The following is a 27,376-nucleotide window of genomic DNA, read 5'->3' as shown; positions in this document are numbered from 1 at the left end:
AGTCAATAAACGTTTGGGAACTGAGGACACTAATTGTTGAAGCTTTGTAGGTGGAATTCTTTCCCATTCTTGGTTCATGTACAGCTTCAGCTGTTCAACAGTCCGGGGGTCTCCGTTGTCGTATTTTACGCTTCATAATTTGCCATGCACATTTTCAATGGGAGACAGGTCTGGACTGCAGGCAGCCCAGTCTAGTACCCACACTCGTTTACTACGAAGCCACGTTGTTGTAATACATGCAGAATGTGGTTTGGCATCGTCTTGCTGAAATAAGCAGGGGCGTCCATGAAAAAGACGTTGCTTGGATGGCAGCATATGTTTCTCCAAAACCTGCATGTACCTTTCAGCATTAATGGTGCCTTCACAGATGTGTAAGTTACCCATGCCATTGGCACTAACACAGCCCCATACCATCACAGATGCTGGCTTTTGAACTTTGCGTCCATAACAGTCCGGATGGTTCTTTTCCTCTTTGGCCCGGAGGACACGACATCCACAATTTTCAAAAACAATTTCAAATTTGGACTCGTCGGACCACAGAACACTTTTCCACTTTGCATCAGTCCATCTTAGATGAGCTCAGCCCCGGAGAAGCCGGTGGCGTTTCTGGGTGTTGTTGATAAATGGCTTTTGCTTTGCATAGAGTTTCAAGTTGCACTAATGGATGTAGCGCCGAACTGTACTTACTGACATTGGTCTTCTGAAGTGTTCCTGAGCCCATGTGGTTATATTCTTTACACATTGATGTCGGTTTTTGATGCAGTGCCACCTGACGGATCGAAGGTCACGGGCATTCAATGTTTGTTTTTGGCCTTGCCTCTTACATGCAGCGTTTTCTCCAGATTCTCTGAACCTTTTGATGATATTATGGACCGTAGATGATGAAATCCCTAAATTCCTTGCAATTGTACGTTGAGGAACACTGTCCTTAAACTGTTCGACTATTTTCTCACACACTTGTTCACAAAGAGGTGAACCTTGCCCCATCTTTGCTTGTGAATGACTGAGCAATTCAGGGAAGCTCCTTTTATACCCAATCATGGCACCCACCTGTTCCCAATTAGCCTGTGCACCTGTGGGATGTTCCAAACAGGTGTTTGATGAGCATTCCTCAACTTTCTTTTTTGCCACCTGTCCCAGCTTTTTTGGAACGTGTTGCAGCCATAAAATTCTAAGTTAATGACTATTTGCTAAAAACAATAAAGTTTATCAGTTTGAACATTAAATATCTTGTCTTTGTAGTGTATTCAATTAAATATAGGTTGAACATGATTTGCAAATCATTGTATTCTGTTTTTATTTATGTTTACCACAAGGTCCCAACTTCATTGGAATTGGGGTTGTAGTATAAATGAGTATTCAGTAAAATATTAATTCTTATGCCCGTGCTTGTTAGGTTGAGGAGCTAAAGATGCAGCTTCACAAGAGAAAGCGCTGCTATGGAGCAGCACAAGGCACCATCACTCCAGCTCAGTCCCACAATTTGTCCATGCACAATCAGACACCAGCCTTGATGGGTCACCACCCCTACGAGATGAACATCAAACAAGAGCCGATGTCATTGTCTTCAAGCTGCCCACTCTCCTCTCCCAAACATATCAAGAGCTCCCCAGGGAACTGCATGGAGGACATGGGACACTGCAACACCATGCTCCCCAATATGGGGGGCGATTGTGGGCCACAATGTATGAACTCTGCCCCTTCCTCAGGCAGCCCATCCACCATAACTGCTTTCCTCAGTCCGCAGTGCTCACCACAGGACTCACCCATCGGAAAGCCTTCCGGAAGCCCCCAGCCGTTGTCTCCTAGCAACCCTTACATGATATCACCTCCCGTGGGGAGGGACGGCTGCGCTCACCCCACGTCCCACTGCAGTACCAGAGGATGCATTATGCAGGTATGATGCATTTAGCGGTAGAAATTTTCTATAGAACAGAAACCAGCAAACCTTAAACCTTCATTAGTGGAACCTTTAAGGTTGAACTAGTAAATTGGTTAAATACAGGACACTGAGCTGGGGGTGCCCAAGGGCCCCTCGACATCAGTCAGCATGAAGACTAGCATTGTTTGCAGTGGGAGTTGAACCGTGACCCTCTGGCAGTGGCATGCAAGGGGGGGCACAAGCATCCTAACGATTTGAGTGGGCATAGAAACCATAACCTCCAATCGGCAAAGGTCCGTCAACCAAGCACCCCTGTTGACAAATGATGATCTTTTTCATCAGGCAAAAAGTCTTGTCAGCATGCCAGCCCACCCATCGATGATTTTATTTCAATCAGACAAAAAGTGAAGCGTGCAGAGTCTCTGTCGTGGAAATGCACAAGTATAGGCAATGAACAATCTACACACTCACCTTTATTTCTTGCCCATTTCCTGTCTTTGTATTATTATATAGCTGCAGCGGCCAGGGCAATCTGCTTCTTCCTTCACAATCACACCATGTTTGTGGTTCAATAAAGAATAATTCAGTAAGTATATGTAGTGCCCGATAAAAACACTGGGGGTCACAGTTTTTCAGTTGCAGTGAATTGGTGTACCTGTATGTGCAAGGGCAAATCACCATGTGTGTGACTGAGTTGCCGGGTGAATTTTTTTCGGGACTGTCCAGTTTAGTTGCAATTACTAGGTGCAAAGCTCGGTGTGCAGCGGGCCTTAGATTAATAGGGTAAAAAGGTTATTATGGGCTGGACTGTTGGGTCTGAAAAATTCCAGCCTGCATCCCAAATGTCAAAATAAAAGTGGTTGATCATTACCATAATAACCTGCACATATTTGGTATAATTCACACTTATTATTTACACAGTATTTCAAAATGCTATTACGTATTTGATTAATTTCAGAACCTGATCAGCTGTGACAGTGTGGATGCTGAGTATATTGATATGTTTTTCTTTTATTATTTAAATGCTGAGATGTGGCCAAGATGAAAGTCAGCTGCAGATTTGGTAATGCTGCATTCAAACTTACTGAATAAGGCTTTAACATTGAACATGCTCTTTTACTACAGGTACCTCATAAGAGCGGTTCTCAGCTCGTCAACTGTTCTTATCCGACAGACCAAAGAGGCCTTCAGGGAGTTTATTCCAATACATCCGATTATTCCTTCAATTACAATGGCTCAGCCAAGCCTGGCAACCCAAATATGCAACCAAAGGTAAACAATGATTAGATTGATTTCTCCCATCTGCTTTGTCCTTTATTTCATTGACATTGTCTTTGTGTCAAGTCTACCGCATCATTCCATTTATAAAGACACAATTAATTGTTCCTTCAACTTTTTTCTCATAAATTAAAAGACACACTAGTGGTAAGCTCCCAAACAGAGAGCTAATGTCACTTCTCACCTGTTTTATGTAGATGTCATTAATGCCCCCTCCTCGTCAAGTTGGCCAAAAGTGCCAAGTCTCCTTCAATAGTTCACATTCATCTGACTTAAGCCAGCCCCCATGCTATGAGGAGGCAGTAATGCAGGTAAATTTAAATCCATGATTAAGATTCTACAAATCGTGGCTGGCCCTTAATTTTATTTTATCTATTGGCGTTTCTCTCTGTTGAGTTTCCTGAAATCCATCACCTGTAGTGTATCTTTCTTTTTCTATTTGCTCTGTCCTATGCGCTGTTTTTGTCAAAATTGGAGTACATTTTTGTAAAATTACTAATAATAAGCATGGTTTGAGTGAAATGGTTAAAGGACCATATTGGTACCACAGTTATGTCTACATAATACAGTCAGTCTGATATGCAAATATAGTGGAACCTCAGTTCATTTAACGCCCTGGTTTACAAACCATTTCCGAACAAAATTTTCAAAGAAATATTGCCACCATTCATGCACTATTTTTGTTTCACGAACATAGTCATGGCGTGGACATGAAAGACTCAGTTGTGCTTTTTCTTGGGCTGCGTAACCATCATTTGCTCCATGCGTCAAACATTGCAGGTATTTTTATTTTTTGTTTGCTCTATTCGCCCTCAGTATTGCTCCAAAGAACCTGAAAACTAATCGTGATACTGTTATTTTATATTGGATACGGTATTAGACAGGGAGCCAGTGGAGTTGTTGCAGGGCTGGCTTGATGTGGTTGAATGGAGAGGGTCCTTGTGTTAATATGGGTGGCAGATTTCTGGAGAAGCTGTAGATTTTGGAGTGATTTGTGAGGGAGATTAAACAGGAGAGAGTTGCAATAATCCAGGTGGGATGTGACGAGGCTATGAACAAGGACAGCGGCCGTGAGGGGGGGCTGAGTGATGGACGGAGGTGATTAATGTTTCGTAAGGGAAAGTAAGCAGACCATGTGATGTTTATTTGTGCTTGGAAGGAGAGTGTGCTGTCTATGTTTCAACTTATTTTTATATTGTACTGTATTTATTTTTAACCACACATGATGAACATGAGGTAAATATAATTTTGGTCTGGGGTTGGAACAGATTAATTGCATTTCCATTCATTTCAGTAGGAAACATTACCTTGGTTCGCTTTTTTGTTTGTTTTCAAACTGAGTCATGGAACACCACACCACTTTGCTGTCCAAATTAGATGTTGATCACTTGTAAAAATATTTTATCAGTTGCAAATGATTGAAAAGGAAATAATTGCCTTCATCCTCTTCTACTTCAATTTCCCTTTCCTGGTTTGAATGGTTCTCCCTTTTTAGATGTTTTCTTTTTCATAGCACAATTACCCATAATCATTCCCCATTTCATCAGCAAAACTAGCCCTCAAATATCATCAACCCACACTGCATTGAAAACAAGCGAGATTATTCATTACACCCACTCAATCTGTCAACATTCTATAGATCCTATCTTTGAAAGAATATATTTTTTAACGTATCAAAAACATAAGGGCCAATTTTACACTTAACCCCATTTGGTTGTGTAACAATTACAATGCTCCCTTTTGTATTATTTTCGCAGTTTGTTTTTTAGAGTCTAAAAAGTCTATGGGTCATGGTTCAAGAAATGCTTGAAGTGTTTTCCTTATCTACAGACTGCTTAACGGCTTTTGTCTTTCAAAGTGAAATCAGCCAACACCATTATTCACATTCAACATTTTGTGTTACAGCAATTGATCAGAAGTCAGCAGATGGATGAACTTTTGGATGTCCTCATAGAAAGTGGAGGTGAGAGGAACTTTTTGAATTGTCCAAAACTAATTCTAGCACTGCATATAAAACACACATGCAACATTATACACATGCCCAATCTAATGAGAGCTAATAAATGAACTCTATCGAAAATCATGTTATCAAAGGTGAAAATGCTCAATTGTTAAGTGAGACTATCAGCATTCATGTAATAAAACACCTCCTATTGTTTACAGTGGTGTAGACTACACTATTACATGAGCAGCGCTAAATATTAGCGATACCTACAAGTAGGCTATAAAGCAGAACAGTTCAAAACCATTGTTTATTTTGAATATTTGGATTTGTGTCACACTTGGTTTAATATGTTCATTTGATGCTTAGCAGTAGAGGTATTGCTTTGTTATCCCTTGATAAATATACTGTATGGGCCTGCTTGTGGAAAAAGGCACTAACTCTAACTTCTACTGAGCAACAGTTAGCATGTTTTCATTTTATCACTTCACATTAGACAGATTACCCAACTACATAGAAAGATCCATCCATCCATTACATCTGTCCATTTTCGGTGTAAAATCTTTATCAGTCCTCCTCATCACTTTCTCTACCCAGGTTACTATCGTACTAGATGGTACCATACTTTTTTTTTGCATTTTGAATTGTTCTCATTAGACTAGGGCAAGATGTTAAATCCTTAACGATCTATCTTACCCCCTCTTGCGCTTAGGTTTCTATCTTGCTATATACAAAAAGTTAGCACGTTAGCATTTGTATCATCATCATCATTGGAAATACAAGGCAAGATGTCAAATCATTAAGTTGCCTCAGCACTTTCCCTGTTCAGGTTGATATGTTTTTATGTCAACATACAATATGTTAGCATTTAGCATTTTATCCATTTTCATTAGAAATAATACCTGAAAATAGGGCAAATTGTAAAATCCTTGTCACCTGGGTTTAGCACTTTCTCTGCTCTGGTTTATATGTTTTTATAAGTCCGCATACAGTCTGTTATCATGTTAGCAATGTATCCATTGTCATTAGAAATAATAATAATAAACATAATAATAATCTGAAAACAAGAAAAGATAATAAAATCATTATTAATTGGCCTTAACGTTTTCTCAACACAGGTTGTATTTTGCTAGGTTAGCATACCAAATGTTCGCATTCTATCAACTCTCATTAGACAGTACCCAAAAACTGCAAGATGTAAAATCCTTATCAATCTGCCTTCGCACTCTCTCTCTACTAAGGGTCACTGTTAAATCAATCAAAACGTTGACATTGTGTGACGCACACAGATAAAATATATACCACCAGGAGATTGTGGATTCAACGGTTGCACGTTTCATGCTTTTTCTCTGCTCATTTTAACACTGGTCTTTGTCTTAGGTCTTTTTAACATTCAAATTGCAGCGGATCTGGTCCAAAACGCACAAGATGTAATTTACAAAACCAAGCAGACCAAGAACTATCTCTTCAAACTGTCTGGAGCTAAAATACTTTATAGATGACAGTATTCACACAAAACAAAATTTGCTTATTACAAAACCTGTCAAGTGTGAACATTTAAACTAATTGTTTGAAACTAGACTCTACCATTTTATATATTAGTTACATCATCATCAACCTGATGCGTTGCTCCCTCATCTTCTTTCTCTTCAAGAGATGCCAGCTAACGCCAGAGAAGAGAGGGAGAGGTCCTCTGTAACCAAAGTCTTGCCTCACATTACTGTGTTCCCAGGGTACCCCAGCCTACTCGTCCCAAGGCTCCACCGCCACTACGAACACCAGTCGCCCACACAGCTTCATTACGACCACCTGGAGACTCTGCTGGGCCCAATGAGCAGGGGAGGGGAGGCAACCTCTCTTAAGATGGCCACAGATGACGGGCACCAAGAAGACGACGGAAATCGAGATAGCGAAGGATACAGCAGCCCCCACAACCACCAGCGCAACCCTCACCATCCCCAACAGGACAAAGTTGGGACCAACAGAGATCTGCCGGACACACCTCTTTCACCCCTCAACAAGGTGTCTCCTTTCCCGGAAGTGCAGGGGATGGTCAGTATGGCTTTCAGTGAAACCCCATGGGAGACAATGGAGTGGTTGGACCTTACTCCACCAACCTCAACCGCCGCCTTCAATGTCCCAACATCCATTGTGCCCAGCATTTTTAACGCAGAGTTCTTGGATGTCAGTGACATTAACTTAAACTCTGCTATGGACCTTCATCTGGAGCACTGGTGAACACAGACAGATCGACAAGCCAAAGCTAACACACCAGCTTGTAATTTAACTGTACACATCACATGAATCAACTACAGCATTAGCTAAGAAAATAATGGAACTCAAAAGAGCCAAAGCCCTGCAATCCTGAGTCAGACCAATCCTGATTCAACACCAAAATAGACAACTTCGTCAATATACCTTATGTTTATGCATGGGTTAAGATCCATTCATCGGTAAATGAAAATGTTTAAAAAAAAAAAAAAAAAAAAAAAACATTATCTTGCTTTTTTTTTTTTTTTTTTTTTTTAAATCTGTACCGTACTCAAGCAGCCATGACTCCTACTGTGCTCCTGCGTGGTACGCTTTCTTGGCCTCAATGCAGCTGGAACACATGCTTGCTCAGATGTGTTGTATAATAAATGGGGATCATTTTGCCCTCCAGTTATGAATGATAACTACCACCTTACTTAATTATATAAAGGAGCCTTTGGAAGAAAAAAGTGTGCCATAGACATAATAGAGCAATAGATTTAAGAGAGTAAAGTTCTCTATCGAAACATTGGCAGTGACAGTGGAAGAACTGTTTTTTGTTTTTTTTCCACACTGTTGTGTTTGTCTTCGGGGAAATATCACCATTCACTCGGTAAATAAAAATTGATTTAGAAAACCAGTAAACTGCCTTCTTGCAGTGTCATATCAAATGTTATGATGAGTACGTAAACATGCTTGGGACGGATGAATGTTCCACTGTGAGTGTGTGCCAGCGGGGGACAGGGGTAACGGTGGTTCAGAATGGTACAGGACAATCAACCCAGTGCAGTCTGACTTTAAAATACTGTTTTTATGTATTAGTTTGCATCAAAGGTTTCAAGTAATCAGTTGTCATCCCTGGAATACAAATCCCAGGGCCTTTTTGATAGGCTGTGTGTGAACAAAAGCCAAATTAATATGAATTAAATATTCTACAATTACATTACAGGCAGCATAATGCTTTGTAATACCAATTTATGAAATGTTGAAAGTGTTACACCATCGCTACGCCAAGGCTAATTTTTACCACTATTTTAAAGTTTTGGAGTTTGTGTTAATAATTTCATCTTTGAATGTAAATATGAACAAAACTCACTGTACACCTTTAGTTTAACTGATACAGTATTTGATACACTTTGCTTTGTGATAGACTATTCAGTGAGTATAAAAAGTCTACACACCCCTGTTCAAATTGCCATTTTCTTTTGTCATATTATAAAACGATACCACGATAAATAATTTAATAACCTTTTCCTCCATTAAGGTAACCTCTACCCTTAAAAAAAACTAAAAATAAGAAAGAAAATATATGGGTTTTTTTCAAGAGGGAAGGAAAATAAACTGAGATATGGTTTCAGAAGTGTGCACACCCTCTTATCACAGAGGATGTGGCTCTGTTCAGAATCAAATCATGTTAAATGAGAGTCAGCACATACTCGCCATCATCGAAGTGCCTCTGAATAAACCCAAATAAATTTCATATGTTGCAGTGGGCCGTTTCCTTACATTTTCTCTCTTTGTAGTGGAAGCATGAAGGTTTAGTGCTAACTGACTAATGTAGACCCACAAACCGACTCCCATTTAACATGAGTTTGAATACGATTGGTTGATTCAGAACAGAGCCACATCCCAAGTTACTAGCGGGTGTGGACACTTATGCAATCACATTATCTGAGTTAATCATTTCCCCCCTCTTGAAAATACTTTAAAATTTAGTTGTACAGCTTATTGGTCACAGTAACGGTGGAAAAAAAGTTTTGAATTATATAGTTTTTTTTGCTTCACAAAAACCTTTAAACAGGGATGTGTAGACCTTTTATATCCACATGGGTAAAGATGCCTGGCATTCCTTTGAGGGACCCTTGTAGCACTTTTTTAAAACAGTTATCCATGGAGTGACATTATATATATATAAAAATGTCTGAAATTGTTGAACTATGTATTTTAATCAGCAGAAATTGTGCCTTTATCATCATTTATGCTTCCATAAAAAACAAACGGCAGGTAAATTTCAATGTAATCTCCATTTTTTTAACAAATACTTTTTTTCCCAAACAAATGTTCACCCTTTACAACCCCAGGCCAGCCACAGTTATTTATTTTGTGTAATATTTGTGCTGTTTCATGTATTTATACTTACATTCCTATGTAGAGATTGCAGTTTGTTTTTGGATTGAATAGAAAACTCCAGTGCTGCCATTTGACCACAGACGTTTGTCTTTGAAAATGTGATGCAAAGTGAAATAACCACTTCAAAATGAATCATCTTCTTAAATCATTTGCCATCATGAATTGTCCATTACTAGCACTTGTGAATAATAAATGTAATATATAAGTATACCTGTATACAGATTTCGACTGTGAATACTGCCTTTTAACTCACCACAGCTGGCCTTCACAAAATAGGTGCCCTAATAAGCAGTTCCACTTTGTTGCACATGTAAATACTTACACTTTTGAGAGTTCTTTGCTTAATCTGCTCGATGCAAGGCTACATTCATCACGGTGTTAATATGTTTTTCTTCATTGTAAATCCAGCCCCCCCCCCCAAAAAAAAATATATATAAAAGAAAACTTTCCAAAGATTTGCAGTCCCTAGGCAAAATAACTATCTTGAATATATGTACTCTAAACAACTGTAAAGTTGCAGTGTTTCCCAAAATGTTAAACTATTGCTTTCTTCCATTTTGTTCTCAGTAAACATTGATCACCAATGTATTGTAACATTGTTCACAGCTATATTTTGTAGCATTGAACTTCACAAAGGCATAGGTTAAGAAAAACAACTCAAACCTACAGGGATACAAATCATAAGGCAGTTGATCACAAATACTGTGGGATTCACAGAGTAATTTAACACCAATATCATAATAGCCGGCACGGTGAGCGACTGGTTAGCACTTCTGCCTCACAGTTCTGGGGACCGGGGTTCAAATCCCGGCCCTGCCTGTGTGGAGTTTGCATGTTCTCCCCGTGCCCGGGTGGGTTTTCTCCGGGTTCTCCGGTTTCCTCCCATATCCCAAAAACACGCGTGCTAGGTTGATTGGAGACTCTAAATTGCCCATAGGTGCAAATTGTTGTTTCTTTCCCTGTGCCCTGCGAATGGCTGACGACTGGTTCAGGGTGTACCTCGCCTCTCGCCCAAAGATAGCTGGGATAGGCTCCAGCAGCCCGCGACCCGCGTGAGGAGAAGCGGTAAAGGAAATGGATGGATGGATATCACAATACAGCTATGGTGTCAATTAATATATTTGACAAACTCTCGGAAGTCTATGTAAGTGAAGAGAACAATTATTAATAATCAAGCAGGGGGGGGAAAAAAAGTGTTTTTTATTATGTCCAATTGCTGTTTTAAACTGTAAATCAATCAATCATCCCTGTATACTTTACTTTTGTTTTATGTTTAAGTCAACTTGTGCACAATATGTAATAAAATGTGTTTCCATTGGTCCTTTACTGTGATGACAATGCATGAAGGAGACACGTGAGATTCACATATTAAGAGGTCAAAATTGCCATATAGTCCTTGGACACCAGACAACTATAATATTGATATTTAATGCTAAAAGAAAACAATACATCACAATATTGACATTTTCTTTACCACCACTCTTATAGGTCAAAACATCAAGAAAGAAAATATGATTTTGGAATAATTGCCCATCGTTTCACAACCACACAGTCACTATCAATGAGTATTGAAGCAACTCATTTAATTTCCACCCTGCTGTATTAAGATGGCAGTTTTACCTTTCTGCCTTGCAATCATAGCATCTGGTCTTTGGGATCATATAGCAATTGTTTTCCCCAACCAAGACTATGTTTGTAAAAAAAATAAATAAATAATGTTTGTGTGTCTCTGACAGAAGCTGCAATGTTGCTGGGCCAAAGACTTAATATTGTTTGAAAAAAATGCCTGCATTGCTGTACACAACAGAAAATTGAGCAATAAATTCACCGCAGCAAAATAAACCGTGCACCTCTTTTTTTGGGGCCTGGGTGGGAAAGAAAATACAAATCCATTATTTTCCACAGGAACTTTATTGGTAACCCTTAATAGACATACAATATAATATTAATTGCCCTTAATATTATTTTATAATCTAATATGAACATTCTAGTAGATTGCAGTTTATACAACATGTACCCCAGTGATCTGCATTCACAAGGGCTAGAAAACATACCCCATAGGTGAGGAACAGATCGATTTATTTTACTCTATTTATTTTGGTAGGTTTGCATCATTTCCGCATTACAGATAAAGAAAGACAGATAAGTAGTGACAGAACACTCCAGTTGACCAAAAGAGAGAACACTGGCTCGACTGCAATCCATCCAAATAGTCCTAATTCAAACCTTCTCTGGCCTCCCTATTTGGGGGATTATGGCACTTTGATTGAAATACATAATTTGATGTAGGTTTTCATCATCAGTGCAAGCCAGAGCAACATGCTTGGAGGAACATGCTGAGTCCACGAATGAGTGATCTTCCACCATTCTTAAAAGTATTTTAGTGGCAAAAGTGAAAGAGGACATCATTTAGCAGCATTTACTGGTGTTGTTTATCTATTAGCGGAAAACCCTTGTCAGGCTAGTTCTCAAATATACATAGTTACACCTTTTGTCTTTGTAATGCAGCATGGTGGATCTGTGATCAGTGTGGATGAGCAGTAAAACTGTACAGTGCGAGAACAGGATGTTAAGAGGCATCAAGGCCCACTCTCAAATGGAAAATTCCATCCAAATGTTTTTTTTTCCTGCTCATACCACCAACATATGTCGTTTTGTTCGAATGGGCCTTTACGGTCTAGCAAAACCTGCCAAGAACAGCAGATTAGATGCACTATATACATACACATATACATCAGTGGACATCAAGTAACTTTACATCAGGCAAGCATTGCATTAGCCAGTTTGTGCATTAGCATTACTTTGAAGTCACAGAGATGAGCATTTATTTGATCTGAAATAAAAGTTCTCAATAAACTTATTATATTGTTTTGAAAAGTTACATAAGCCGTTTTTAATATGAATCTGTTTAAATAAAAATATTTCCTTTGCTTAAGTGTTATCACCTTGCTTAATGTCTAAACCTAATTGTCAATAATAATTGAATAACTATCATATTTACATACATAACACAAAATAGTATGTAGCCTATAGTGTAAATTGCCTTATAAAAAGCATGGATAATGTCAGGATGTGTGTTTTGATTCACTTCGTTTTGATTATATTTATTTTTTTTAATGTTTTGTCAAGTTATCCTGTGTCCCACGTTCATGTCTTGCCTGCTCGGTGGTTTTTGTCTCCACCTAGGAGCTGATTGGTTGACACAAGGAACAGGGCTGACGAGAAGCCCTGTTCCTTCTGTCAACCAATTAGCTCTTTCCAGTTCCTTTAAAATAATTTAATTAAATGGCATGATTAACCACAGTAAATGTACCATCATTGTTATTCAATCAGGTTCCAATATCAAAATAAGCTTCAACGAGACTGATGACTCTTCTGAACAACACTGAATCTATGGAAAAACACAACATTGAATATGACTGGGGGTAATGCTGTGGCATAAGAACATTTCCCAAATATTTTACTAACATGCTATGGACAAAAATGCTTATCTCAGTGACTTGAATGCAATGACATTACTGGCGAGGGGTCACTGGGGTGACCTTGAGCGTGAGCATTGACTATTGTCCTAATTGTGTGTTAAGACAGACATTCACGGACTCCACATTGAAGAGAGAGACAGAGAAGAAAGGACAAAGCCACACAACCAAATCCATAATTATTTACCCCGACAAGCGCATTTTGCATACTTATTTAGTTACCGTGGAGACAAACTCCAAGATGGTTGTGTGTGTTTACAGAGTAGGTCTAGCTGATTACATCTGTACATTTCCTCAGAGGTGAACACACAAATGCATACGTACAGTCCACAACACACAATCTGGCTATTTTTAGTCATGAGCACCATTGCTCTGTCTTTTTATTTGGTAGATTCATTTTTGTTTTTGATTGTGTGAACAATGAGTGACTTGGTGAAGTGTGGTGGAAGGGTTGGCTTAATATTTATCTCATTGCACCACTTGTGTTTCTCTCTTCTTTGGAACGCTACTAAATCGTAGATTCTATAAAAGTCCAGGAGCTAAGATTACGGTCGTCACCTCACAAAGCTCGGTGTTTCCCACCCGCTGCATCGTGGGGAGTTCTATTTACCCCTCCCACCCCCAACACCCTCAGTCCACATACATGGGCGAGGTGGGAGAGGCGGGGATCTGATCCAGGATGCGGCAGACATAACTGGCGACATCCACAAAACGCTCTTCATACATGAGAATGAACGGATGTTTCTGGGTGAGATAAACACACAATAATTAATAAAAAGAACTGGTATATACAGTCCCCTCCAAAAGTACTGGAACGCCAAGGTCAATTCCTTTCTTTTTGTTGTATACTGAAGACATTTGGGTTTCAGTTCAAAAGATGAATATGAGACGAAAGTTCAGAATTCCAGCTTTTATTTTATGCTATTTAGATCAAGATGTGTTAAACAACTCAGGACAGCACACCTTCACTTTTCAAGTGAGAAAAAGTATTGGAACAGACATGATGAAATTTATTTAAATTGAACAAACTAATCGGGAGAAGCTTCATCATGCAACAAGACAATGACCAAAAACACACTGCCAACACAACAAAGGACTTCATCAGGGGAAAAAGTGGAAGGTCTTAGACTGGCCAAGTCAATCACATGACCTTAACCCAATTGAGCATGCATTTTAACTCCCGAAGAGGAGACTGAAGGGAGAAACCCCCAGAAACAAACAAGAACTGAAAAATGCTGCAGTAAAGGTCTGGAAAAGCATTTCAAATGAAGAATGCAACAGTCTGGTGAAGTCAATGGGTCGCAGGCTCGATGCAGTTATTGCAAATAAGGGTTATGCCACCAAATATTGATGTAAATACCATGAAACTAAAGCCGGAATTCTGAACATTTGTCTCATATTCATCTTTTGATCTGAAACCTAAATGTCTTCAATATACAACAAAAACAAGAATTGACCTTACCGTTCCAGTACTTTTGGAGTAGACTGTAAATGCATTGTCAGCATCAGAATAATTCTGCATTATCAGTGAATGATATATGTCCATTTGACTGATAAAACTATCCAATGCAGACCTGTATCCAAGTTGACTTCATAGAGAAAATTTACAATTTTTGACTTCCTTTAATTTAATGTTTTTAATGTAGTTAAGGATTGTAGTGGTTGTAGAGGGGACACAGAGGTGTTCCAGCTGTGACACTCACTCTAACAGGACAGTCAAATACAGTGACCCCATTACTGCCCCGATCCCTATGTTGATCTCATGTTCACGAGAGAAGGATGGCACCAGACACTGCAATGCCTAACCACTCCTATCTGAGGCAGAATATTAAAAGGTCAGGACCACATCATCTGGAAACAGTAGAAATGAGATCCTAAGGATCCACTAAACTGTACACATTCTACACCAGGCCTAACCAACGAATACGGTCCGTTTGAATATGTGATTCGGCCCGCCAGACTTCCATATTTTAATTTGATGTAACGTGTTGTAATGTGTTTGCAGCCATCAATAAAAATAATAAATAAATAAAATAAAAAAACAGCAATATAAAAAGGCATATGACGACAAGTTTGTCAAGTGTTCTTGCCGTAAATAGCTGCCCGCCCATGTGCACAAAGGAGCTACTGGCCTGCACCAAAATCCAAACATCAGGAATCACGACAAACTTTGGCAAAAAAGACAGGCTTCACAGCCGAAATAACGTATGGTGGATGTTGAAAACTGGCAAATCCAGATGGAATAGACTGAGAAGTATTTATTTTGTCTGCCGAACGCAACAAGTATTAAACCAGTGTGTTTACTGTGCAACGAGAGCATTGCTCTCGTTGCACATTGCACATTCTGTCATCACGAGAGCTGTGATGACAGAATATTACGTGAAGCGGTACCACAAAACAATGCATGACTCCTTCTCAAACTTTTACAGAGGGTTCGGCACAACGGAGAATTGAAGTGCAAAGTCAAGTGAGACAGGTAAGCGTGCCATCAGCCTTTTCCAGAGGTGGGTACAGCCTAAAAATAGACTCACATCAGATCCTTTGTGCAGATGAGCAGGCAGCTATCTACAGCATGTACACTTGGACAAACTTGTCATCATATGCATTTTTGTATTGCGTTGTTTTTTTTTATTGATCACCACAAACACATGACACTCACGTCAGCCGTTATTCAGCTCCAAAGACCTAAGCTGCACTCAGAGTTTTTGCAATTATAATTAATTTTCTCCAGACTCACAGAAGTATGTGTTGTTAGGTGGTTCTTTAAAACAAAATCCCCAAAGTTAGGCATTCGAAAATGTAATGTATTTCTCTCAAGTGACTTAAAGGTGCCATATTTTACCAAACCAACTTTTTCTAGTATTTTGGATGCAAAATTGGCTCTATGGTGCCTCAGTAAACGTGAGAAATATGAATTAAATCGTCCACACATTCCTGAGTTCCTGACGTTTTTCTGCAGAAAGGGCTGAAATCAGGTCATTCGAATTTCTCAAGCTTATCTACAGTGGGTACGGAAAGTATTGAGACCACCTTAAATGTTTCACTCTGTTATATTGCAGCCATTTGCTAAAATCATTTAAGTTCATGTTTTTCCTCATTAATGTACACACAGCATCCCATATTGACAGAAAACAATTTAATTATTGAAATGTTTGCAGATTTATTAAAAAACATCACACAGCCACAAGTATTTAGACACTTTGCTCTGTATTTAGTAGAAGCACCCTTTTGAGCTAATACAGCCATGAGTCTTAATGGGAATGATGCAGAATGTTTTCACACCTGGATTTGGGGATCCTCTACCATTCCTCCTTGCAGATCCTCTCCAGTTCTGTCAGGTTGGATGGTGAATGTTGGTGGACAGCCATTTTCAGGTCTCTCCAGAAATGCTGAATTGGGTTTAAGTCAGGGCTCTGGCTAGGCCATTCAAAAACAGTCACGTAGTTGTTCTGAAGCCACTCCTTCATTATTTTAGCTGTCTGCTTAGGGTCAATGTCTTGTTGGAAGGTGAACCTTCAGCCCAGTCTGAGGTTCTGAGTGCTCTGGATAAGGTTTTTGTCCAGGATATCCCCTGTCCTTGGCCAGTCTCCCTGTCCCTGCAGCTGAAAAACACACCCACAGCATGATGCTGCCACCACCATGCTTCACTGTTTGGACTGTATTGGACAGGTGATGAGCAGTGCCTGCTTTTCTCCACACATGCCACTCAGAATTAAGGCCAACAATTTCTATCTTGGTCTCATCAGACCAGAGAACCTTATTTCTCACCATCTTGGAGTCCTTTAGGTGTTTTTTACCAAACGCCATGCGGGCTTTCATGTGTCTTGCACTGAGGAGAGACTTCCGTCGCCCCACTTTTCCATAAAGCCCAGACTGGTGGAGAGCTGCAGTGATGGTTGACTTTCTAGAACTTTCTCCCATCTCCCGACTGTATCTCTGGAGCTAAGCCACAGCCTATTTGGGTTCTTCTTTACCTCTCTCCCAAAGCTCTTCTCCCCAATTGATCAGTTTGGCCGGACGGTCAGCTCTAGGAAGGTTCTGGTCGTCCCAAACATCTTCATTGAAAGATTATGGAGGCCACTGTGCTCTTAGGAGCCTTAAGTGCAGCACAATTGTTTTTGTAACCTTGGCCAGATCTGTGCCTTGCTACAATTGTGTCTCTTAGCTCTTCAGGCAGTTCCTTTGACCTCATGATTCTCATTTGCTCTGACATGCACTGTGAGCTGTAAGCTCTTATATAGACAGGTGTCTGGCTTTACTAATCAAGTCCAATCAGTATAATCAAACACAGCTGGACTCCAATGAAGGTGTAGAACCATCTCAAGGATGATCAGAAGAAATGGACAGCGCCAGAATTAAATATATGAGTGTCACAGCAAAGGGTTTGAATACTTATGGCTGTGTGATATTTCAGTTTTTCTTTTTTAATATATCTGCAAAAATTTCAACAATTTTGTTTTTTTCTGTCAATATGGGGTGCTGTGTGTACATTAATGAGGAAAAAAGGAACTTAAATGATTTTAGCAAATGGCTGCAATATAACATCCATCCATCCATCCATCTTCTACCGCTTATCCGAGGTCGGGTCGCAGGGGCAGTAGCTTTAGCAGGGACGCCCAGACTTCCCTCGCCCCAGCCACTTCATCCATCTCTTCCAGGGGGGATCCCGAGGCGTTCCCAGGCCAGCCGAAGGACGTAGTCTCTCCAGCGTGTCCTGGGTCGTCCCCGAGGTCTCCTCCCGGTGGGACGTGCCCGGAACACCTCACCGGGGAGGCGTCCGGGAGGCATCCGAATCAGATGCCCCAGCCACCTCATCTGGCTCCACTCGATGTGGAGGAGGAGCGACTCTACTCTGAGCTCCTCCCGGATGACCGAGCTTCTCACCCTATCTCTAAGGGAGAGCCCGGACACCCTGCGGAGGAAACTCATTTCGGCCGCTTGCATCTGGGATCTCGTTCTTTCGGTCACGACCCACAGCTCGTGACCATAGGTGAGGGTAGGAACGTAGATCAACCGATAAATCGAGAGCTTCGCCTTCCGACTTGGCTCCTTCTTTACCACACCGGACCGATACAAAGTCTGCATCACTGCAGACGCTGCACCGATCCGCCTGTCGATCTCCCGTTCCATTCTTCCCTCACTCGTGAACAAGACCCCAATATACTTGAACTCCGCCACTTGGGGCAGGATCTCATCCCCGACACGGAGTGGGCACGCCACCCTTTTCCGACTGAGGACCATGGTCTCAGATTTGGAGGTGCTGATTCTCATCCCAGGCGCTTCACAGTTGGCTCCGAACTGCTCCAGTGAGAGTTGGAGGTCACGGCTTGATGAAGCCAACAGAACCACATCATCTGCAAAAAGCAGAGATGCAATACTGAGGCCACCAAACCGGACCCCATCTACGCCTCGGCTGCGGCTAGAAATTCTGTCCATAAAAATTATGATCAGAATCGGTGACAAAGGGCAGCCTTGACGGAGTCCAACCCTCACCGGAAACGAGTCCGACTTACTGCCGGATATGTGGACCAAACTCTGACTCCGGTCGTACAGGGACCGAACAGTCCGTATCAGGGGGTTCGGTAGCCCATACTCCCGAAGCACCCCCCACAGGACCACCCGAGGGACGCGGTCGAACGCCTTCTCCAAGTCCACAAAACACATGTAGACTGGTTGGGCGAACTCAAGACCAAAATGTATGCTGGTCTACTGCCTGAGGGTATCACAAGGATACATACAATTGTCCTACTTGTTGATGATACGATTAAAGTGAAAGAAAATGCATATGTAGGAATGGTTTATTTCATGTTAGGTAGTATAACACCTATTCTTGACTAAATGGTGTAGTTATAGCTCAAGGAAATGTTCGGCACCCAGGAACTTTGCTATTATGTAGTCCCCTCAACAATGTAGATGCATAGCCCTGCGCTACGCTTTGACTGTGTAGATAACGAACAGAACCGGTGACAAAGGGAAGTGTTGGTGAAGTCCACGTTTGACTTAATGCGAACCAAGTTATTGCTCTGATATTACAGTTATATTTGTAAATGCAGACTTTTCAACACAGATCTTGTATTGGATTTCTTTAGCGTGTGTGTCGTGAGTGGCTTTAAAGCACGCTGTAGTTAAAGATGTAGCAATGACATTTTACATTCATTCCGACAAAAAGAGACACTTACCAGCAACTCCCTGTACTTTGGCCTTTTAGATTCATCCTTTGTAAGGCTGGAAAAATAATAGTGCAATTTTAGAATCCACAAAATCATTAAGTCATTTTCAGATCCACTTGACCTAAGTGTTCAAATGAATCTGTGTAATAATACTTAAATGGAGTGGCAGAACAGAGATGATTGTAACAGGGCAATTTAAAGTGCAGCCATTTAAAACCTAACTATCGATAGTACATTACTATTGATTGCATTGTGTAACCATGTTTCCACTAAGCCTTGCAGTTCAATTCTGCAACTGAGCAAAGACAAGGAACAGTTTAAAAATAAATAAAAGGAACAATGGAGGACCAATAGCATTTTGTGTTCTTTCCACTTTGCTTTTAAAGAGGGGATAATGTTTTTTTCATCTGCTTTTGAGATGTCCCGTTTTGTTGGCGGTCCTCGAATGGTGCGTTCAAGAAAACGTATGTTTCTGCTTCTCTTCTTTATGCAGCAACTAATCGCACGTGCAGTTTGCTAATAGTCATTAGAATGTTCCTGTATTCCCAAACTTTTATTACTATGTGTAAATGCCAAAATGTGAGTTTAATTACTTAATATTGCTTGTGTAAATTGCTAGTGCACATATTTGTTTGCCTGTGTGGGCCTATACCTCACAAACTGGAGGGGTTCTTTGTACATGATGATTATTGAATTTGTGTTATTAAGTGGTGTAGAATTGGAGTGCATTATCTTGAGAGGTGTTATACATCCATCCATTCAATGTAGATAAATTGGCCTATAATATTATTTGCCCTTATTGGTCTTCTCTCTTTATGAAGACCAGATACTAGTGGTAAGACTGCACTAATATTTTGACTTGACTTGGGACTTGACTTATCATAGGACTTGACTTGCCCAAGACAAGATGACTTGGGACTTGCTTGACAATCAAAGGTTAAGACTTAACTGAGACTTGTCACTTGATCCCATCTCTGCTTGGGGCCAACATGGTGTGGTATGCATTGACATGGAGGCTGACAATTCAACATAAAACTGCATGCAAAGTGCTTACCATAAGTTAACAAAATTGATGAACTTGGGGGAGAATTGCCTCTCCTCAGAATTACTGAGCTGTGGAGGTTCTCCTTTCACCACTTGCGTCAACTGATCAAAAACGCTGTTCCACTTGGGGTATGGAAACCTTCCAGTGGCCAGCTCGTACTGCAGGCAAACGCAAACCATATGAATTAAAATACTAAACTTCAGATTGTTCAGCAAATACTACAGGTCCAGTGAGTCCTGACAAAATTATGTTCAAGGGAATGGATGGAGATACATTTCTTACCAATGTGATTCCCAAGCTCCACACATCAGATCGGACATCGTAACCTTGTCTAGAGGCACTGGGGTCTATTCTTTCGGGCTGGAAAAAACGCAATCACAGAAATAGGGTGCAAGTAGTATTTATGTTTTTATCTTTCCATCAAGTCAAGCCAGAATGTAAATCCCAATTTACTAAATTTAACAAGCAAATATTTAATCCATCAAAATTTAATTAAGGACACACACATGGGTCAATAGCACGCCACAGCCCGAATTTGAACTGTGAGGTGGATGTGTTAACTAATCGTTCACTGTGGTATATTTAAAAAACTATTTTATTCTTAATTTACTACGATCAAAAATGTATTTTGTGAAATGCCTATTCCAAGTAGGTATTATTCTAAGCATCTTTTTAAAAAACAATTTAATAAACACATTGATGACAATCTAATCCAGATTGCACATTTGGCAACTATTTTACACAATTTGAAATATTTACATTTTCAGAGCCAATCTCTTAAAATCTCAAGGGAGCCACTTGGAATGGGTAATGCTGATAAAGGATCTTATTACAGTAATTTGTTCCACTGAATTTCTAGCAACTAAAAAAAAGCGGCTGTAACGTTCACTGAATGAAATTGGAGGTAACAAACGATCCGTATCCCTCCCTTTGCAAAATACTGGAAATTATTTTTCTCCAACAATCTGCAGTGACCAGAGAGAAATCACATACTGTACAATATACTTGCCATAAAGGCAACCTGGGTTTTGGTTTGTGCAAAATTTTGTCTTGAACTTGTTTTGGACTTTTCAGGTTGTTCTTCGGGTGTAAGCTCGTAATTCTTTTACTTACTGCCATGTAGGGCCTGCAACCAGCATCTCTGGTCTTAGCTATGGAGTCCACGAGCTGGCCGCTGATCCCGAAATCACACAGCTTGATGTTACCCTTTCGGTCCATAAGAATGTTGGAAGGTTTGATGTCTAGAAAGGTAGAAAGTGAGAATTTGGTTCAGTTCTGCTTTAAATAAATGTACATATCATGACAATGTCAACATGTAGGAAGGAATAAAAAACTAAAGTACAATTTAAAAGCAAAACACACAATTAGTGAGGGACATAGATTTTTTTTTCCCGTTGGGGATTCTGTTGATTATGTGGCCTTCATTGCTGAGTCATCATGCAAAATGGAGCACTACAGCAACCAACACGAACAACATTACATCAGCTATGGGAAACTGGGCTTAAATCCATACAGTGGAACCTCGGCTAAAACGGACCATCAGGACTGAACAATGTGTCCAAAAATAGTTTAAAGTTTTAATTAAAATGCCATTGACAAAGTTGACGATTGGGCGCTGTTGTTTACTGGTGCTGCGGTGCAATGCAGGCAGCGAATAAGACTAAAGTATTTTCGGGTTACAGATGTACAAAACGACTACATCCAATTTCAAAAGATGGGCCTCCCGTGGCCGCCACGTTGAATGTGGAGCACTGAGGTGGCAGACATGTGATGATGGTTCTAGCGATTGTGCATAGAGCGAGCGATCGCAGCATGGCTCTGAGGAATAAAAAACTTTTACAAAACAGTGTACCACCTGTGGTAAAACAGTGTACCACCTGTGGTAAATTCAGTTGATTGGCCGTGATTTGGAAAGGCACACAACTGTCTATATAAGCTCCCACAGGTGACAGTCAGAGCACAAACCAAACTTGAAGTCAAAGGGATTGTCTGTAGACCTCTGAGACAGGACTGTCTCGAGGCACAAATCTAAACTGAGCGATCAGGAGAGAAGGGCCTTAGTCAGGGAGCTGACCAAGAAACAGAGGGTCACTCTGTCAGCGCTCCAGCGGTCCTCTGTGGCGAGAGGAGAACCTTCCAGAAGGACAACCATCACTGCAGCACTCCACCAATCAGGATTGTGTGGTTGAGTGGCCAGACGGAAGCTACTCCTTAGTAAAAGGCACATGACAGCCTGCTTGGAGTTTGACAAAAGGCACCTGAAGGACTCTCAGACAATGAGAAAGAAAGTTTTCTGGTCTGATGAGACAAAGCTTGAACTCTTTGGCGTGAATGCCAGGCGTCATGTTTGGAGGAAACCAGGCACCGCTCATCACCTGACCAATACCATCCGTACAGTGAAGCATGGTGGTTGCAGCATCATGCTGTGGGGATGTTTTTCAGCGGTAGAAACTGAGAGAGATTGAGGGAAAGATGAATGCAGCAATGTCCAGAGACATACTAGATGAAAACCTTCCCCAGAGTGCTCAGGACCTCAGACTGGGGCAAAGGTTTACCTTCCAACAGGACAATGACCCTAAGCACACAGGCAAGACAACAAAGGAGTAGCTTCAGGACCACTCTGTGAATGTCCTTGAGTGGCCCAGCCAGAGCCCAGACTTGAATCTGATCGAACACCTCTCGAGAGATGTGAAAATTGCTGTGGGGCCAATGATACATTACTCGTGCACTCACTGTAGTAGTCTCGCCACGCTGCCCTATTTGCATATCTGTTGTTGACCAATACTGGCCACTCATGCCAGAGTAGCATCTGCTCCATTTGCACACTGAGGAGTATCTGCAACATCTGCACAATCAACATTGTCCCAGATAATCGCACTACTCGCTTGAAGTCTCGGTGCACTTTGCACAATGGTCATTGCACCGGACTATTGCAATATTAGTCTTTCGAACTGCTTGAAGTGCGAGAGGACTGCATCGTTTTGCACAATTGTCAAAAAAATACCAAAATAAATATAAAAAAAAAAAATGTACCGGCATTACCAGATAACTAGCAACCCTTTATTGGTCAGTGACTGTTTTTTGTCAATGTCTTTATGTCTCAAAATTTTCTCTGTCAATGGACTATCTGTTGTCGTACTAGAGCGGCTCCAACTACCGGAAACAAATTCCTTGTGTTGTTTTTGGACATAGTTGGCAAATAAAGATGATTCTGATTCTGAAGTAGTTTTCAAAGCAGCAAAAGAATACATCGTCACATGCTTTTTTTTTTTTCTGTTTTTCATTATATTGTCTTATATTGATGGCCGAGTACACAGGTGTCAAACTCAAGGCCCGGGGCCACATGTATCCCGCCACATCATTTTATGTTGCCCGTAAAGAGCAAATAATTTGCGTCAACTTACATGCTAAAATCGGTACCAAAATTTCAAATTGTCATATGTAACAAATAATAGTGTTGGTATACTACAATATTTTTTTGTTACCAAACCCCTTTTTTTTTAAAGCAGCATGAACAGTAGTTGAACAAACTATTATCCTTGACTTCTGATTTCAAAACAGGTTCTCCATCAAGTTGTATATTTAATGCTACGATGAGGCGATTAAACATATTTATGATTTCAGTCATATCTGCCCTCTGACGTCCACAATGTAGCATCACCTGACGTCCACAATGTAGCATCACCTCACCTCTGTGAATTATTTTCAAGTTTTCCTTTAAGTGGTTCAGTGCTTTCACGGTCTGTTAAAAAGAAAAACAACTCAACTGTAATTTGGATAATATACATGATATGAATTGAAAACATGAAAGAAAAAGGTTAATGTTCTACTCACCGCTAATGTTATTTTGCCTAATATTTCCTCTGGAATGACATCATCAAATGCACAATATACATATTTATAAAATTTGTCTAATGAGGTAGACATAAGCTCCATACAAATCCAGCAGTCCCCCTGAAACACAAATCGTTAAAAAAATAAAAATCAATAAAAAAAAAAAATAAAAAAAATCAATTAAAAAAAAATCAAATAGTATGATTAAATCCATGTTTAAAAAAATGACATGTAGATCAGAAGCAATGTTACCAGTTGACAAAGCTTGCAATATGCAGGTGCATTCAGTGTCTACTGCAGGTTTGTCATACCTCTCTGAAGAGAGCCCCATAGAATTGAACAATGTATGGACAGTCACTACTCCTCATCACCACGTCGAGATCCATCAGCAGCTGCTTTTGCTCCTTTTCATCCACGGTGGAACGAATCCTCTGAGGGCAAAAAAAGCACAAGTAGCGGTTATTAAATAACTTATGATCAGTTTCAACTTTATAGGGGGAAAATGCAAGCAGAGCCAATGACAAATAAATTCCCGTAATTTCTCGTGTATAATGTGCACCCATGTATAATACGCACCCCCAAAGTGGACCTCAAAATTCTGAGAAACCCTTCTATTTATAATGCATTTTTACAATGGAATGCATGATTTTGCTTCTACCCATATGATCAAAACATGAAGTATTATCTTTATTTTGTTCATTTTTTTTCAAAGAATTATTCTAAAGCTAAGCACTTTATTTGAACACATAACACTTTCTTTTTATTTACTTGCTCTTATTTTGAAATTCACAGCCCTACTTTTATTTAAAGAATGAGAAAACAGTTGTGCTCATATGTTTGATTGATTACAAAGGCAGAATTTGTAAAATGGGTACAATTCTTTAAAAACCAGGCGAAACACATTTAGTTTTAGTTGAGATTAAAATTAAACTGTCAAGCATTTCATCCATTCATCCATCCATTTTCTGAGGCCGCTTCTCCTCACTAGGGTCGCGGGCGTGCTGGAGCCTATCCCAGCTATCATCGGGCAGGAGGCGGGGTACATCCTGAACTGGTTGCCAGCCAATCGCAGGGCACATACAAACAAACAACATTCGCACTCACATTCACACCTACGGGCAATTTAGAGTCTCCAATGAATGCATGTTTTTGGGATGTGGGAGGAAACCGGAGTGCCCGGAGAAAACCCACGCAGGCACGGGGAGAACATGCAAACTCCACACCGGCGGGGCCGGGGATTGAACCCCGCTCCTCAGAACTGTGAGGCTGACGCTCTAACCAGTCGGGCACCGTGCCGCCTCAAGCATTTCAGAAAAGCATTATCATCAAACAAAACAATACAGCCCTATGGGGGGCACAAGCCAGTGCAAACTGTAGGCCGGTCCCAAGCCCGGATAAATGCAGAGGGTTGCATCAGGAAGGGCATCCGGCTTAAAACTTTGCCAAACAAATATGAGCGTTCATCCAAAGAATTCCATACCGAATCGGTCGTGGCCCGGGTTAACAACGTCCGCCACCGGCGCAGTCAACGTGCAGGGCGCCGGTGGTAATTCAGCTACTGTGGGTCGAAGAAGAGGTGGAAAGCGGGTTCTTCGGCAGAAAGAGAAGAGGAAAGCACAGAGCCTAGAACTGAATGTGGGGACTTTGAATGTTGGGACTGTGACAGGAAAATCTCAGGAGTTGGTTGACATGATGATTAGGAGAAAGGTTGATATATTGTGTGTCCAGGGTAGAAGTTTAGGGGCTGGGTTTAAAGCATTTTTTGTAGATGGGAAGAGAAATGGAGTCAGGGTTATTTTAAAAGAAGAGTTGGCTAAGAATGTCTTGGAGGTGAAAAGAGTATCAAATCGAGTGATGAGGCTGAAACTTGAAATTGAGGGTGTTATGTATAATGTGATTAGTGGCGATGCCCCACAGGTAGGATGTGACCTAGAGGTGAAAGAGAAATTCTGGAAGGAGCTAGATGAAATAGTTCTGAACATCCCAGACAGAGAGAGTCGTGATTGGTGCAGATTGTAATGGACATGTTGGTGAAGGAAATAGGGGTGATGAAGAACTGATGGGTAAGTACGGCATACAGGAAAGGAACTTGGAGGGACAGATGGTGGGATACTTTTAAAAAAGGATGCAAATGGCTGTAGTGAACACTTTTTTCCAAAAGAGGCAGGAACATAGGGTGACCTACACGAGCGGAGGTAGAAGCACGTAGGTGGATTACATCTTGTGCAGACGATGTAATCTGAAGGAGGTTACCGACTGTAAGGTAGTGGTAGGGGAGAGTGTGGCGAGACAGCATAGGATGGTGGTGTGTAAGATTACTCTGGTGGTGGGGAGGAAAATTAGGAAGACAAAGGGAGAGCAGAGAACCATGTGGTGGAAGCTGAGACAGGACGTGTGTTGTGCAGCTTTTCGGGAAGAGGTGAGACAGGCTCTCGGTGGACAAGAGGAGGTTCCAGAAGACTGGACCACTGCAGCCAAGATAATAAGAGAGGGAGGTAGGAGAGTACTTGGTGTCTCTTCTGGCAGGAAAGGAGAGAAGGAGACTTGGTGGTGGAACCTCACAGTACAGGAAATCATACAAGGAAAAAGGTTAGCTAAGAAGAAGTGGGATACTGAGAGGACCGAGGAGAGGAGAAAGGAATACATTGAAATGTGACATAGGGCAAAGATAGAGGTGGCAAAGACCAAACAAGAGGCATATGATGACATGTATGCCAGGTTGGACAACTAAAGAGGAGAAAAGGATCTATACAGGTTGGCCAGACAGAGGGATAGAGATGGGAAGGATGTGCAGCATGTTAGGGTGATTAAGGATAGAGATGGAAATATGTTGACCGAGTACCCTAGATAGAAAGGAAAGAATATGTTGAGGAGTTGATGAATGAGGAAAATGAGAGAAGGAAGAGTAGAAGAGGCAAGTGTGGTGGAAATGAAGATGTTGAGGTTCGCTCTCGGAGTCACCAGGTTGGATAAAATTAGAAATGAGCTCAGAGGGACAGCCAAGGGTCGATGTTTTGGAGATAGTTAGAGAGAGCAGACTTCGATGGTTTAGATACGTCCAGAGGAGAAATAGTGAGTATATTGGTAGAAGGATGATGAGGATGGAGCTGCCAGGCAAGAGAGCTAGAGGAAGACCAAAGAAGGTTGATGGATGTCGTGAGGGAAGACATGAGGGCAGTTGGTGTTCGAGAGAAGGCTGCAGGAGATAGGCTTACATGGAAAAGGATGACACGCTGTTGCAACCCCTAAAGGGACAAGCCGAAAGGAAAAGAAGATTATCATCAAACAAAACATAACCATCAAGAAATTAATGGTTGTTGTTCAGTCATCAGTCGTATTTAAAAAAAATAATTTCATAAATTCTAC

General features: G+C 40.8%; 2 protein-coding genes across 12 annotated transcripts in view; one reads left to right on the top strand and one right to left on the bottom strand.

The window, feature by feature from the left end:
• myocd (myocardin) overlaps positions 1–10,799 on the top strand; it is a 62,527-nt gene extending 51,728 nt beyond the window's left edge. For 6 of the 8 annotated variants that reach the window (XM_061755099.1, XM_061755103.1, XM_061755104.1 and 3 more), the window contains 4 exons: positions 1,397–1,897; positions 3,008–3,154; positions 5,066–5,123; positions 6,757–10,799. In XM_061755099.1, the coding sequence (XP_061611083.1) occupies positions 1,397–1,897; positions 3,008–3,154; positions 5,066–5,123; positions 6,757–7,340 (1,290 nt within the window). In that variant the 3' untranslated portion in view covers positions 7,341–10,799. The remainder of the gene's footprint in view (positions 1–1,396; positions 1,898–3,007; positions 3,155–5,065; positions 5,124–6,756) is intronic. The other 2 variants (XM_061755100.1, XM_061755105.1) reach the window with 2 other exon arrangements.
• map2k4b (mitogen-activated protein kinase kinase 4b) overlaps positions 1–27,376 on the bottom strand; it is a 60,002-nt gene that overhangs the window by 20,808 nt on the left and 11,818 nt on the right. For 3 of the 4 annotated variants that reach the window (XM_061755106.1, XM_061755109.1, XM_061755108.1), the window contains 8 exons: positions 24,322–24,441; positions 24,011–24,130; positions 23,867–23,918; positions 21,290–21,417; positions 20,459–20,536; positions 20,186–20,334; positions 19,141–19,186; positions 10,895–13,705 (listed from right to left, as the gene is read on the bottom strand). In XM_061755106.1, the coding sequence (XP_061611090.1) occupies positions 13,592–13,705; positions 19,141–19,186; positions 20,186–20,334; positions 20,459–20,536; positions 21,290–21,417; positions 23,867–23,918; positions 24,011–24,130; positions 24,322–24,441 (807 nt within the window). In that variant the 3' untranslated portion in view covers positions 10,895–13,591. Of the gene's footprint in view, positions 1–10,894; positions 13,706–19,140; positions 19,187–20,185; positions 20,335–20,458; positions 20,537–21,289; positions 21,418–23,866; positions 23,919–24,010; positions 24,131–24,321; positions 24,442–27,376 lie in introns of those variants that run through there. The other variant, XM_061755107.1, reaches the window with a different exon arrangement.

This window comes from Phyllopteryx taeniolatus, chromosome 19, assembly GCF_024500385.1.
Source record: "Phyllopteryx taeniolatus isolate TA_2022b chromosome 19, UOR_Ptae_1.2, whole genome shotgun sequence".
NCBI classification, from domain to species: Eukaryota; Metazoa; Chordata; class Actinopteri; order Syngnathiformes; family Syngnathidae; genus Phyllopteryx; species Phyllopteryx taeniolatus.
The sequence above is the reverse complement of the archived record's forward strand: the minus strand, read 5'-3'. Positions and strand labels throughout refer to the sequence as shown.